General features: G+C 39.8%; 2 protein-coding genes across 4 annotated transcripts in view; one reads left to right on the top strand and one right to left on the bottom strand.

Moving 5' to 3' along the window:
- Nucleotides 1-1,651: 1,651 nt before the first annotated feature.
- On the bottom strand, nt 1,652-8,156 carry LOC143351482 (uncharacterized). The gene is made up of 7 exons (XM_076783008.1): nt 6,694-8,156; nt 6,500-6,628; nt 6,188-6,396; nt 3,536-6,090; nt 2,334-2,467; nt 2,042-2,254; nt 1,652-1,958 (listed from the first exon to the last, which is right to left on the bottom strand). The coding sequence occupies exons 1-7, from the start codon at nt 7,180-7,182 to the stop codon at nt 1,752-1,754; spliced, it is 3,936 nt and encodes a 1,311-aa protein (XP_076639123.1). The 5' UTR covers nt 7,183-8,156; the 3' UTR covers nt 1,652-1,751.
- Nucleotides 8,157-11,619: 3,463 nt separating this feature from the next.
- Nucleotides 11,620-15,003, top strand: part of LOC143351603 (SLIT-ROBO Rho GTPase-activating protein 1) — a 41,547-nt gene continuing 38,163 nt past the window's right edge. The window contains exon 1 of one of the 3 annotated variants that reach the window (XM_076783292.1): nt 11,620-12,202. In XM_076783292.1, coding sequence (XP_076639407.1) covers nt 12,124-12,202 — 79 coding nt within the window. In that variant the 5' untranslated portion in view covers nt 11,620-12,123. The remainder of the gene's footprint in view (nt 12,203-15,003) is intronic. The other 2 variants (XM_076783294.1, XM_076783300.1) reach the window with 2 other exon arrangements.

Genomic DNA, 15,003 nt, shown 5'->3' on the forward strand with positions numbered 1-15,003 from the left:
TGCATCGTATCTTATTATGATTATTACAGTTGCAACCCAGCAGCGTCGACAGAACACCAATCCGGCTGAACGTTTTAGACGAAATCGCAATTTTCAATTCCGCGATGCAATTGCTCTTGCAACTTCGAAACTGCACCTGTACCTGATGAGTATTTTATACACCTTACTTGGTAATTAAGTTTTATCATATCGTGGACCGGGAATGACGAATTTCTCTAATATTGTGACCAAACCTAACAAATTTTATTGCTTTGGTTTTTTATGCATCGTATCTTATTATGATTATTACAGTTGCAACCTAGCAGCGTCGAGAGAACACCAATCCGGCTGAACGTTTTAGACGAAATCGCAATTTTCAATTCCGCGATGCAACTGCTCTTGCAACTTCGAAACCGTACCTGTACCTGGTGAGTATTTCGTACGCCTTGGTAATTAAGTTTTATCATATCGTGGACCGGGAATGACGAATTTTTCTGATATTGTGACCGAACCTAACAAATTTTATTGCTTTGGTTTTTTATGCATCGTATCTTATTATGATTATTACAGTTGCAACCTAGCAGCGTCGACAAAACACCAATCCACCTGAACGTTTTAGACGAAATCGCAATTTTCAATTCCGCGATGCAATTGCTCTTGCAACTTCGAAACTGCACCTGTACCTGGTGAGTATTTTGTACACCTTACTTGGTAATTAAGTTTTATCATATCGTCGACGGGGAATGACGAATTTCTCTAATATTGTGACCGAACCTAACAAATTTTATTGCTTTGGTTTTTTATGCATCGTATCTTATTATGATCGAAGTATGGTTTTCCGTTGTAACTAACGTAACTAGCGTAATATATGGTCCTCTTGGAAGTTACTAGCGCAGAGTTGGTTCTTGTAAGTATGGATGTCTTTAGTTGTTTTTAATAGTGTGTTCCTAGCAATTGAAAATCTCGACAAAAAAGCAAAATGGACGAAATAATCGTAACGATGCATGCTCTACTTTATAACCTATAAGTTTCGTTTGAAACATTTTTCAACGTAACAAACGTAACTATTCGATGCATTTGTGGCTTAAAAGTACCAAGTTGCGAGGAACATTCCCTCAAAACGGAACAGCTCATGTGATAAACTGTGAGCAGACTGTAGCTACACGTAAGTGCTGCGTGAGAGAATTGCCCTAGGCAAGGACGCGCATTATTGGGTAGAATTACATTAAACAAACATCCCATACATCGGCCTCTCCCTCTTTCCCAATGTTTTTTTTTTCATTAAAAGACACGTAGAAATATGTACTGCTACTCGTTTTAACATTCAGTTACAATAATAATTCTGTATTTACTGCTGTAAAAAGCAACAAAACTATGAATTCTGTTATCCAAACTGAGCTTGTGCCATTTTGTTCGAATTTCAAGGCGTTCAAATAGTAAAATATTCAGATATAATACTCTCCTAGATCTTACTAATAAATAGCTGTGTTAAATATTATTGATTTATTGGCAAATGAAAAGATATAGAATTCGAGAATGTGTTTAATTAGACGTTATTGTTTGACGAACTATAGACTAATTTATTTCTCTCTCTCAGTTATATTACATTGCTCGCGTTATTGATTTTAATATTTGCAGCAAATAAATTAATCAGTTTTACAGTTGTAATACTTTATTTCCAAAAATATATCTATACAATATAAACATTCGTAAAAACATAAACACACAATTATGGTTTTATGTACAGAAAGTCGATACAAAAATACAATGCATCACCGTTTTCTCTTTACTTTATTATGTTCAGGTTCTTTTTCGGCGATAGGTATGTCCTTGTTTTCCGTGGACGGATCAATATACGTAAAGACAAAATTTTTCCCATTTCTTGGCAGCTTTGGTGCATCTTTCTGTTTTGCCAGAACAGCTAATCGTTCTAGCGATTTCTCTCCTCTCGCGAGAAACGAACGTTTCTGCATAACACTCTACAACATTAAAACATATCGAATAAAATAATTATTCCAATAAAAGTGTCTCGTTCGATAAACATCAATTTCTAATATCTCACATGTATCGTACGCGAATTGCCATCTACTTGTGAATTATTCAACATGTCCGCTATAGTGTGGGGTATTCTTGATTCCCTCTTCGAGTCGTTCATCTCCAGCAACGTGTTTTGCGACTCCGCTTCGTTGAGTCGTTTCTTCTTCAGAATTTTTAAGCCAAATTTAAATACTTGACTGCTATTTAAATCATCCTCGATCGCAGTGTTTACGTTCGTCTAGAAATAAAACGCGGATTAACAAAAAAAAACATGCGTCATGCAAATGATTTTTTAGTATTGTTCAAATCTATCTTGCCATCTTTTCTGTCAGGAACTTTTCCCTTTCGTGCCTTAATTTACGCCACTTCGCTTCATCTTCTTCGTCCGACAAATCAACCCAACCGTCTTTATCTTCCGATGGTTCAAAAGTATCGTTACCAAACTGTTTATCTGAAATCAATAGAATCATTCGGTTTATGCAAAATTCAAAAATTTCAAATCGTTCTGGAAAAATTATTTCTGGCTGTAGGGGTCAATTACAATCATTTTTGGTGGAGAGTCATATCCCCGAAATCCTACTCATTTCCTAGAAAAAAATTCGAGAAGGTGTGAAATTTTTCGACGAAATTAAAAAATTTCAAATCGTTTTGGAAAAATTATTTTCGGTTGAGGGGGTCAATTACGATCATTTTTGGTCATTACACATACCCTCGAAATCCTACTCATTTCCTAGAAAAAAATTCGAGAAGGTGTGAAATTTTTCGACGAAATTAAAAACTTTCAAATCGTTTTGGAAAAATTATTTTTAGTTGAGGGGGTCAATTACAATCATTTTTGGTCATTACACATACCTTCTAAATCCTACGCACTTTCGAGAAAAAAATTCGAGAAGGTGTGAAATTTTTCGACGAAATTAAAAAATTTCAAATCGTTTTGGAAAAATTATTTTCGGTTGAGGGGGTCAATTACAATCATTTTTGGTCATTACACATACCCCCAAAATCCCACGCACTTTCGAGAAAAAAATTCGAGAAGGTGTGAAATTTTTCGACGAAATTAAAAAATTTCAAATCGTTTTGGAAAAATTATTTTCGGTTGAGGGGGTCAATTACAATCATTTTTAGTCATTACACATACCCCCGAAATCCTATCCACTTTCGAGAAAAAAATTCCTTACCGAAAATCTAATTTGGCGCCTTTTTTCGACGAAAAAAAGAAAATTTCAAATCGTTCTGGAAAAATTATTTTCGGTTACGGGAGTCAATTGCAATCATTTTTGGTCATTACACATACCCCCGAAATTCAACCCATTTTCGAGAAAAAAATTCGAGAATGTATGAAATTTTTCGACGAGAAAAAAAAATTTTAAACGTTAATAACTTTTTAACGAAGCCTCCATCAACAAATTGGTATTCTTGATTTTCGTCTTATTTTGGCCTCTAGAATCCCCCATTAAAATTTTTCCCACGGGTGACCGAACACCCTGTATAACTTGGAAACACATGTTCAATCACATACCTATATTTTTCCATCTTAATTTCCGCTCCCGTTTACTCTCGCTGAACAAATCCCCGTCTTCGAACAGCAACTCTTTGATCATATTTACTTCTTTCTGATCCTCGTCCAACACTTGTCTCATATGAAATTTCCCTAACTGTCGTTTTACTTCCGACTCATCGATATCCTCGTCGTCTACTTCTTCTAATTCTAATTTGTCCAAGTCCTTTTCGTCTTCGTCCGCAGAAACGTCGCAGTCACTTTCGCTTAGCTCAGCCTCATTCTCTAAAAAGTTGGCAGCGTATTGCTTTATATTTTTCTTTGACACAACCACTTCGTTCTCTTCCGAGTCGTAATCTATATAGTTATCTTCGTCTTCCGTCTGCTCGTCGGACGCAGACGCGTTTTCGTCTTCATCGTCGGACATATCTAACCGTTTCGCTTTCTTCTTCGAACGTTTTATTTCTGTCTCGTCTTCTTCTTCGTCGGACGATACGATGCTTAACCTGTTCCAAGGCATTTCATCTTCCTTCGACGGCTGCTCTTTGTTACGCGTGTCTTTCTCGATGGACAGCGACTCTTCGTCTAACGACACCGACTTATCTTGCGACATATCGGTCGAAAAATGATTTCTCGCGTTCGTGACACTATTCGTTTGAGTACTGAACGTTCCAGAACACAGTTCTAACAACTGCGATTCCGTCATGTTCGGCTCCTTGGATAAATTGAGACTGTTTTTATCTTGTGTGAATTTACCAGAGCACAAATCCATAAGCTCCTCGTCCAACAGATTGGTCTGATCAACGAACAGCTTCTTCTGTGACGCTTGCTTTCCAGAATTCTGTGTCGGTTGAAATAATTCGTCGATCTGCGAATTTTCCAAGAGTATCGTTTCAGTTTCATTAGCATGCAATTGTTCTTCTCTGGTAGACTCTTTTTCAGACGTCGAACCAGTATTTAATGCCGTTAATTGCGTCAGAGGAGAGACGAAATTAAAGGTGTTCGCCTTCCTTTGCGGCGTTTGATCGTTTAAATTGGTTTCAACGTGCTGTTGAGACAAAGGAATGTCACTTTCATTACCACTGAAATCTTCGTTACCGACTGTGTCGAAAGTTTTCTTAACCTCGCTGGTGTCCGCGTCGCAAGATCTCGAATCGTCTTCCAGAGTTTCGACGATTCGTTTAAAAGTTCTAGGTTTCAAAGATATGTTACTGCTGTCGCAAGTACTACTCTCGTCGTCTTCTAAAATTAGTTTTTCACAATCCTTTTCGTCTTCCTTCAAAGTTTCATCCTCGTCTTCGTCTATAATTTCATCGCTATCGTTCATTTCGTCGTCACTAACCTCGGCTTCGGAGTCTATAAAGGCACATTTACTTTTCTTATTCTCTTTCTTCGCGTATATATCATCATCATCTTCGTCTTCTTCTTCTTCTTCTTCTGATTCATTTTCTTTACTTTTATAAGACTCTATGCTCGGCGAACAAGGTTCGCTCAAATTGTCTTCTTCGTTCGCAGACTCGTTCCATTCTATCTCCTGCTCCTTCATATCTTGTTCTTTCTGTTTCCACTCCTCGTTGCGTTTCAATGCCATTTTATGTTTCAATTCCTCCTTCAAGCGCATTAACTTCGCCCCAGGTTTGCTCAACGTAGGATCTTCGTTCTCGATATTTACTGGTTTATATGGAAACGTTTCTTTAATCACCAACACTTCGTTCGGTGACTCTTTAACTTGCGTCACCGTTACATCGCGTGCGTCTTTATTTTGTTTATTAATCGCGGAATGTTTGACCACAAATCGATCTATCAACGCATTTACGCCACTTTTATTTGGCTTCATATCGTCCGATAAATCGATTATTAAACCTGGCGTGCCTTTCAATTTTGGTTTCTCCTTTTGTCGACTCAGTAACATTTTCTGTTCGTTAATACTTGGAGAGTCGTCGAACTTAGGCGGTGGTAGACCATATTCGTTGTATTCGTCAGACTCCTCAGCCGTTATTCCTAACGATTGCTGTACTATCTTCGCATAATCATTCTTAACTATCGAAGTAGACGTATTTAAGGACTCGTTAACAATTTCTGATTCGTTTCTTTTATCATTACTACTTTCATCGACACTGTTCGTCGCATTTTCTTTCGCATTTTCCTCTTCAACGTTTTTCTTTTCTAGTAAGTCGTCTACTTTGTTCTCCGATACTTCGACTAATTCCGTCGTTCCCAATTTCAGGTTTTCGTTTTCATTGATTTCATTATGAATTTCTAATATTGCCGAATCACTTGTATTGTTTTCTGTTACATTATCCGTCGATGGATTATTATTTTCAGTATCTTTTATTTCCACTAAAGTTTTATGTACTTCTTGTGTTACGTTCGCATTATTTTCTTTGTTATTATCCACACACAAATCGTCATCGACAAATAATTTCCTCGAAATTGTTTCTTTCTTAAGATCTTGCGCATGTTCTATATTTGCGTTTTCTTTTTCTGGCAGAGAATGACTTTCTGCCTCCTCTTCTTCCGAATCCGAAGACTTGTAAAATATTTCAGCTTCTTTCTCTTTTTCTTTCAGGGCTTCGCTGTTCAACAATAAAATTACAATCTTTTGAACTATTACGTCCGATTCAGTAATAAAAACATTCAAAATAAATAGACGGAAATTGTAAAATTACTTACTCGATGATAGTGGAAGATATTTTCAACTTTGTCGCCATTGTAGAGGCTTTTGGAAGGGCTGACAATACCTTTTTCCTACTTAAAAATTCTTGCAAAGTTCGTTGTTTAGGGATGTGATAGGGAAGAGACACTTCTCTTTCCCTAATCAAACGTTGTGTCTCACTGTGTATCTGTTTCATAGCTTCTTCTTTGGAGGCTCTTACCGAAACCTACGATACAAAAATAAAAGAGAAAGATTATTTATAGTGGCTACTTTGAAATAAAACAAAGTAACATATAACATTCAACTGGTGTAATGTTTTAGGTATTTACTTTTCTTTTAGGCTCTGAATGTTCTTTCTGTTTTTTGTGTGCACCGCTTTTGATGGGATGTACTTGCTTTTCACCTTCTGCTTCTGATTCTGAATCTGAATCGACTATAGATTTCAATCTATTTTGCATCTGTAAAACATGAATTTGAATATTTTTAATAACCAAATCGATCTTAGGTCACCGATCAAACTTACATCATTTGCAGCCTTTTCTCCATTTGAAATTTCCAAATTATCATTATTATAGGTAATGTCACAAGTTTCATCTGAATCGCTATCAAGAAACATAGCTTTTTTCTTATTCAAAGGTGCTTTAGATTTAATACTTTCCTTGGAATCGGATGTTTCATTTTCTGAACTATCGTAAACAGGTTTCTCTCTTTTTGTCTTTGAAGGGAACAAATCCTCATCTTCCAAATCGCTATCTATGATTTCTGAAAACTTTTTATGTGCATTGCTACTGTCTGGTTCATCTTGTACGAGATCTTTGTCTATTTCCTTTACAGTTTCATTAGGAATATCTGTGTCAATGTCCTCCTTAATGTCACGAGCCTCTGTAAATACATTTTCCACTTTTTCTATGCAGTCTATCGTCTCTTTATTAAGTTCTATTTCACTGGATTCATTGCCTTTGTCAGACACATTTTCGCCATTCGTATAATTGACGTTGCAACTTTCACTCATTTTCGTAGACGTTCAATTTTTGTCTGTTTTGTCGCAACAAAAGATTACGCTTGAATTTTCTGAATTAATCGTTATTACAATATACAAGTTTGTACTTTCTGTCATGTGTTTGTTACTGTTTTCATAACCATATAAATGGCCACACATAAAATCAAATTACCAAACGTTTCTAAATAACCTTTGACAATCTATAATTCAAACACAATCCTAGACACTATTAAAAATTATATCACAACACAATTCTTTAACTATTCCCACTCATTTTGATTAATAAATTTGGCGGGAAAGTGCCGAAATTTCGTGTCACAGCACAGATTCAGCACACGGCCAGAGATGCCAGAAAGGCACCGAAGATGCTCTCACACACTATGTCAGGTCACGCGTACGTGAGCTCGTGGAATTTCGGAAACCTGACAAAGGCAAAATGACGCATGCCCTCTTTTTCGATTCTCCGAAGTTACCCGAAGTAATTTCGGACCGCCTCGTGAGAGTCGAGAGAGAAAGGCTCACATTTGCCTTCTCACTCTTAACAACTGAAATCCGACCTCCCGTCTACGGCATACGATTTGGAATCTTTTCACGTTTTAAGACCCCCTGATCATATTTTAATTATTGAAAAAGAAGAAATTTTTTTATTATTCCTATGTATGAGCGTACATATGTATATTAATAATACGATTTTTCAAAATCAAAATTCTTTAAGATTGAAAATTAATAAATTAAAATGAGAGTCCACTCTTTGCCAGTATAGTGCACGCTGTGGCATTTTTCAATAAGAAGAGTTCTTAGTATCTAATTAATAATGATTTTCCTCGATATATTTTGAGTTAACAAATATTTTGAGTATCAATTTGTTATGACGAACTAAGTATTATATGTTTGATTTGGCTTAATTTTGCATAAAAAAATTATTGTATCGATTGTATCTCGCTCTTGAACAACTAATATCCGACCTCCTGTCAACAGGTCTCCACTGGCCTCTGCTGACCGCTGCTGACCACTCCTGGAATTTCTAACATCATATAACGATTACGACTGGCTACTGTTAGTCTCTTCCAGCCTCTGCTGACCGCTGCTGACCACTCCTGGAATTTCTGACAACGTATAACGATTACTACTGACGTCTGCCAGCCTCCGCTGGCCTCTGCTGACCGCTGCTGACCACTCCTGTTACTTCTGACAACGTGTAACGATTACGACTGGCTACTGTTAGTCTCTCTCAGCCTCTGCTGACCGCTGCTGACCACTCCTGGAATTTCTGACAACGTATAACGATTACTACTGACGTCTGCCAGCCTCAGCTGGCCTCTGCTGACCGCTGCTGACCACTCCTATTACTTCTGACAACGTATAACGATTACGACTGGCTACTGTTAGCCTCTCCCAGCCTCTGCTGGCCTCTGCTGACCACCCCTGATGCTTCTGGCAACGTATAACGATTACAACTTGCTACTGCTTGCCCCTGCTAGTCTCTGCATGCCTCTGCATCCCTCTGCTGACCTCTGCTGGCCCCTGCTGACCACGCTGACCTTTGTTAACAACTTCTAACATGATGTACATGTATTAAAACTTTGTATAATGTAAATCTATGACAATAAATGATATAATTTCAAAGAATTCTATGTGTTCTCATTACTTTTACCTTTCTTTTCCTCTCCCCATTATTCCCTTAGTTATAAGAAACCGTTTCTCTACTTAAAACTGGAATTCCAAAGTGCCCGGAGCGTTTTCTGAAATGCCGGTGACCTTGACCCACTTTCGAAACTGGGTCAAGGCCAAATTCGGATTCCCAAAGCGCCCGGAATTTTTCTAAGATTCGAATGGCCTTGACCCAATTTCGAAATTGGGTCAAGGCCATCCGGATTTCCAAGTTGGCCCGAAAATTTCTAAAATTTCGAATGGCCTTGACCTACTTTCGAAATTGGGTCAAGGCCATCCGGATTTCCAAGTCGGCCCGAAGATTTCTAAAATTTCGAATGGCCTTGACCTACTTTCGAAATTGGGTCAAGGCCATCCGGATTTCCAAGTCGGCCGGAAGATTTCTGAAATTTCGAATGGCCTTGACCCAATTTCGAAAGTAGGTCAAGGCCAAATCCGGATTTCCAAAGTGCCCGGAATTTTTCTAAGATTCGAATGGCCTTGACCCACTTTCGAAACTGGGCCAAGGTCAAGGTCAAATTCGGATTTCCAAAGTTCCCGGAACATTTCTAAAATGCTGGTGAACTTGCGAAGAAGGTGGTACGCATCTTATAGGTAAGGGAATGATTTGGAGAGGAAAAGGACGGTAAAAAATGATGAGAACACATTGAATACTTTGAAATTATATCATTTATTGTCATAGATTTACATTATACAAAACTTTAATACATATAAACATATTATATTATATTATATCATGTCACAAGTTGTCAGCAACGGTCAGCAGTGGTCAGCGATGGTCAACTGACGTCGGGAGATGTTGGCAGAGGCCAGCTTAGGTCGTGAGATGCTGGGAGAGGTCAGCAGAGGGTGGCAGTATCCAGTAGTAATCGTTGTACGTTGCCAGAAATATAAGCGGTGGTCAGCAGAGGTCAGCAGTGGCAAGCAGAGATCACCAGGGGTGAATAGTAGCAAGTAGTAAGCGTTATATGTTGTCAGAAGCATCAGAGGTGGTCAGCAGTGGTCAGCAGAGACGAACAGAGGCATGCAATGGCAAGCAGAGATCAGCAGGGGCAAAGAGTAGCATGTAGTAATTGTTATACGATGTCAGAAGCATCAGGGGTGGTCAGCAGTGTTCAGCAGAGGCCAGCAAAGGCATGCACAGGCAAGCAGAAAGCTGCAAAGGCAAGCAGAGACTTGTAGGGACATGCAGTAGTAAGTATTAATCGTTATAGATTATCAGAAATACCTGCAGTGGTCAGTAGCGTTCGGCAGAGGCCAGGAAAGTTCAGCAGAGACAAGCACACGCTGACAGAGATGAGCAAAGACCAACAGAGGGTAGCAGAAGTCAGCAGTAATCGTTATAGGTTGTCAGAAATATAAGCGATGGTCAGCAGAGTCCAGCAGAGGCAAGCAGTAATCAGGAGCAGTCGGTAACAGTCGCTGTATGGTGTAAAAAGTTGTCGGGAGTTCTGTACTTTTGTCAGCACTGGTCATCAGAGGTCATCAGAGGCAAATAGAAACCAGGAGTAATTTGCAGAGTCCAATAATGAACTCTAGGAAAGGCAAATAAAAATAGCTGGGCAGCCGAGATTCCGAATCGTATGCCGTTGACGTGAGGTCGGATTTCAGTTGTTCAAGAGCGAGAAGGCAAATGTGAGCCTGCCTCTCTTAACTCCCATGAGACGTGTCCACGGTGCACTCGGCGCTTCGTCTGGCATCTTTGGTTTATACCAGAGATGACAGATCACGCGTATGTACGTGAGCTTGTAGTGTTTTGGAAAGTCGACAAAGGTAAACTGACTGCTCTCCTTCAAGAGGCTCTCAGAGATGCCAGAAAGGCACCGAAGGTGCTCTCTCTCTCTCACACTATACCAGATCACGCGTACGTGAGCTCGCGGAGTTTCGGAAAGTCGACAAAGAGAGAGTCGAGACAGCCGCCCAAGTTTACGTGGAATAGTTCGTTATTTTCAACGCTAGATGGCGCTTATTTACCGACCTCAAACCCCCTGGTGCTAAAACGCCCAAGTTTGTCGTGGAATGTTTCGTCATCTCCAACGCTAGATGGCGCTTATTTACCGACCTCAAACCCCCTGGTGTTAAAACGCCCAAGTTTGTCGTGGAATAGTTCGTTACCTTCAACGCTAGATGGCGCTTATTTCCCGACCTCCTGCCCTCTGGTGCTAAAACGCCCAAGTTTGTCGTGAAATAGTTCGTGTCGTCCACGCTAGATGGATTTCTCGACAAGCTTGGGCTTTTTAGCACCAGGGGGTTTGAGGTCGGTAAATAAGCGCCATCTAGCGTTGAAGATAACGAAACATTCCACGACAAACTTGGGCGTTTTAGCACCAGGGGGTTTGAGGTCGAAAAATAAACGCCATCTAGCGTTTAAAATAACGAACTATTCCACAGCAAACTTGGGCGAAAAATACATTGAGTGAAAGGTCTATTCGTATACTTCGTCTGTGCTTATGTCTCGTCTATGGTACATTCATTTCCGTTGCTCTAGATGCAAAAGAGTTCCGTTGCAGCTTTGACTGTTGAATTGTAGATGCATATTAGGCCGATCGCCATAGATTTTTGCTGTTACTCCATCTTACCTCAACTTCCCCTAATTGTTCGAACGATAAATTGAAGTTCACGACCTATGGGAACCATAGATGGCAGCATGATGCCGTAACCTTGCCACGAGGAGTTGCTAAGCAACAAAAGTGACGCGCGTGGCGGCCAAGTGACGATGCACGACGGTGACGGTGACGGCGACGGTGACGGCGGTAGCGACGCCGGTCCCCCGAACTTGAATTAATATACGGGAGGCCAAGAATATCCTCGGTGTGCTTCGGGATAGCCAGAAACCAATCGGCGTTACCACAGTGACCCGCGTCATAGCTAAGTTCGCCCGTAGCGTCGTGATTCGTTCCGTCGACGCATAAAACAACTCGCCGTTCACTCGTTCGTTCGCTCGCTCGCTCATTGCCGTTTCTTCTCGCTTTCCTTTACGCGATATTTTTTCTTTTTTTTTTTTTTTTTTTTCTTTCTGCCAATATGCTGGACGAATGCACGGCCGGCACATGTACACGCTGATACCGCGTCTAGTGCGGATCGTAGAAAAATACTAACGCTCCCCGATAAACCGGTTTCGCCGCAACGAAGCGGTGACCTCCTCGTGCTCGAGAATGCTGTAAACTGTGACAAGTATTCTTTGCTCGCGTTCGTAAAAATTGTTGGTGCGCGGTTGGACGCGAACAATCATCCCCAGCCAGTGGGGATTCGCACGGAAATCTAAGCACTGCGTGAACCGCGATGGACGAAGAAGAAATCGACGGCGTGAAGTCGCCTATCAAGAGGCTTGGCTCCACGCGGAAGCTGCTCGTCTTTAACAGTAAGTTCTAGCCACGCACTTGTGCATCTTTCTCTCTTTGTTTCGTTTTTCCTATCTTTCGCCAAAGAGAAAGTCAACTTTTTCGCGACGATCGGCGTACGATTTGCCGATTACAGGCGTGTTCGTTTCCCACGATGCGAGGGATTTGAAAATAGTTTGGTAGGATTTTATAAATCAATTTTGTTCCAAGCTTTTCTCTCGTTCCGCGAAGTTCGATGTGAAAATTTTTACCGAGTTTTCCTCGATATGAAATTTCCTTTCGACGAAACACGACTTCTACTCGGTTAAACAGGTGCAAATTATTTGATGCGACGAATAAAGCAGCAAGTTTTAAGAATCGTTAACGCGTTGCACGTGTTTTCGTACGCGTAACGCGTTTGATTTATACAAGTATGAGATGAATCTGAGGAGAGTATGGACAGCAGATGTTAGAAAATCTCGTATACAACGCGCTGCACGAGAGCTTAGAGTACGAGATTTCGAAGAATGATGTGAACGTCAATGCTTTTATGTAGAGAAAGGTGTTGCTTGTACTGTACCGTAGATCGTGCGTTTACAATACGGACGAAGCAGAAGTTCGAATTAATATGAATTCACGTACAACATGCACTTTGTTATTTTTCTCTTTAACAATAGGTTTACGGACACTCGTTGCGCACATTTTTATTGTAATTCGCTGTGTTGACAGTTACATTAAAATGCAATTTTTCTTTTAATTAGAGTGTATATTCATATCATTACATCAATTAAATCCAACATAAATTGCTAACAAATAATATTTATAAGTCCTGTGACGTTAGGTTTAGAATCTTATTCCGTAAACCTAGTGTTAACCTCTTAACGCTCATATTTTTCGAGTTAACCAAGAATGATCAGTTTTCTTTATTGAATTCGTTTCTAAAAATGCGGTTTTTGTTACTTAAATCCAACATAAATTGCTAACAAATAATATTTATAAGTTCTGTAACGTTAGGTTTAGAATCTTATTCCGTAAACCTAGTGTTAACCTCTTAACGCTCATATTTTTCGAATTAACCTAGAATGATCAGTTTTCTTTATTGGATTCGTTTCTAAAAATGCGTTTTCTGTTACTTACAATATTATATCCAACGTATAATTTGAAAGAAAACAAATATTATCATCCCTTAAATCACTAGATTAAACAAATATCGTTTTTCAAAGCAGACTCGGGCACGAACGTTAAGGGGTTAAGTTTTTGACGCAGATAACTGTGGAAATAATTGTTTAAAAATATAGAGAATTATTTTAAGGGATTTGTTGACACCTTTGAAAATTATTACATTCTTTGAGGCTAGTTTTCTCGATAAATTGATCGTGAATTTTCCACAAAAAATGGAGAAATAAAGGAAGGTTTGTTTCGTTCCGCTTGATCGATGCATGCACGATCGTGTAGCACCTATGGCACTCGATGGGGACAAATGAGGTGCTTGCACGTCTCCCGCTTGAAATGTTGGCGCGGCGCACTTGAAACTGCCTCGTCTGCATATTAAAGTCGTGGGAAGCAACAGGGATCGGTTTCACGGCATTCTGTATTCTGGCGAAAACTCTTCTTACATACTCGCCACACTGTTAAATATCATTCTTCTATTATTTCGAACACCGAATTCGCACGATACGGTAGTTCGATAATACGATTTGTTCTTGGATCGGGGATTAACCCATTTGCATCATTGGCGTGTATAAACGCTCAATTTCCCTGGCCATTATCGCCGGAGCGCATACAGGGTGCTTAAAAAGTTCAGGATCGAACAGTTCGAGAATTGAGAAAATTTTGAAATTTTTTTCATAATATTCGAAACAGTATTTCCTTCGTTGGTTCGCTGTAAAACGTGTCCAGCATTCGTATAATTCGATTTGATTGGAAGTTCTCGGAACAGTGTGCATCGGATGCCTATCCCTATTTCCGTTTACAAACTTTCAACTTCGTTTTTGTTTTGTTTCAACATCGTCCGCCCCTGGCGGTGGTGCTGCTGCTGCTGCTCCCTCTTTCTTTTTTTTCTCCCTTGGGTACGCACCACGCATACACGCGCGTTAGCATTTTCAGGCGCCCGCGTAGATGTGTATCTATATATTTTTTCATGCCCCACGGGCGCATGCGCACAGTTGGCCTGTTCACCGCGACTGCTTCCTCGCAGTCGTGCGTGACTGGGTTGACTGTTTCCTCTATGCATTCTGGCTTTTGTATTTACGTCCGTACGACTGCAACATTGTCTGTTTTAATATCGATCCCAGTAACCTGGCAGCATACGGAATTATGTATACTCGCAGCTCCGTCGAATAATAGACACGGTTGCGTATCTACCAACAGTTCATTTATTTCATAAACGTACAATGGTTCACACTGAAAATTGTACAGCATCGTCTTTTTTCTAGTTCTGTATAAACGCCTAAAAAGTCGTGGCAACCGTTACTACGAACACCCCGTATATTTAGTCTCACACTCGAATAGAACCATTCGTTTCAGTTAAGCTTAATTAGCACGATTCCAGCGGGTTACGAGAAAGTAATTACAAAGAAATAACGCGTCCCCCTTTCGTGTGTATCATTGTCAAATTAATTGACTCGAAGAGTGAGTTTTATTGGATCGTAATTTTAATCTAGATATACGATATTACAGGCCATCCCTGGGAAAAATTTTAATGGGAGATTCTAGAGGCCAAAATAAGACGAAAATCGAGAATACCAATTTGTTGATGGAGGCTTCGTTAAAAAGTTATTAACGTTTAAAGTTCCGTCCGTACTGAATTTTTTTCTCGAAAATGCGCAAGATTTCGGGGGTA

Source organism: Colletes latitarsis, chromosome 2 (genome assembly GCF_051014445.1).
Source record: "Colletes latitarsis isolate SP2378_abdomen chromosome 2, iyColLati1, whole genome shotgun sequence".
In the NCBI taxonomy this organism is placed as follows: Eukaryota; Metazoa; Arthropoda; class Insecta; order Hymenoptera; family Colletidae; genus Colletes; species Colletes latitarsis.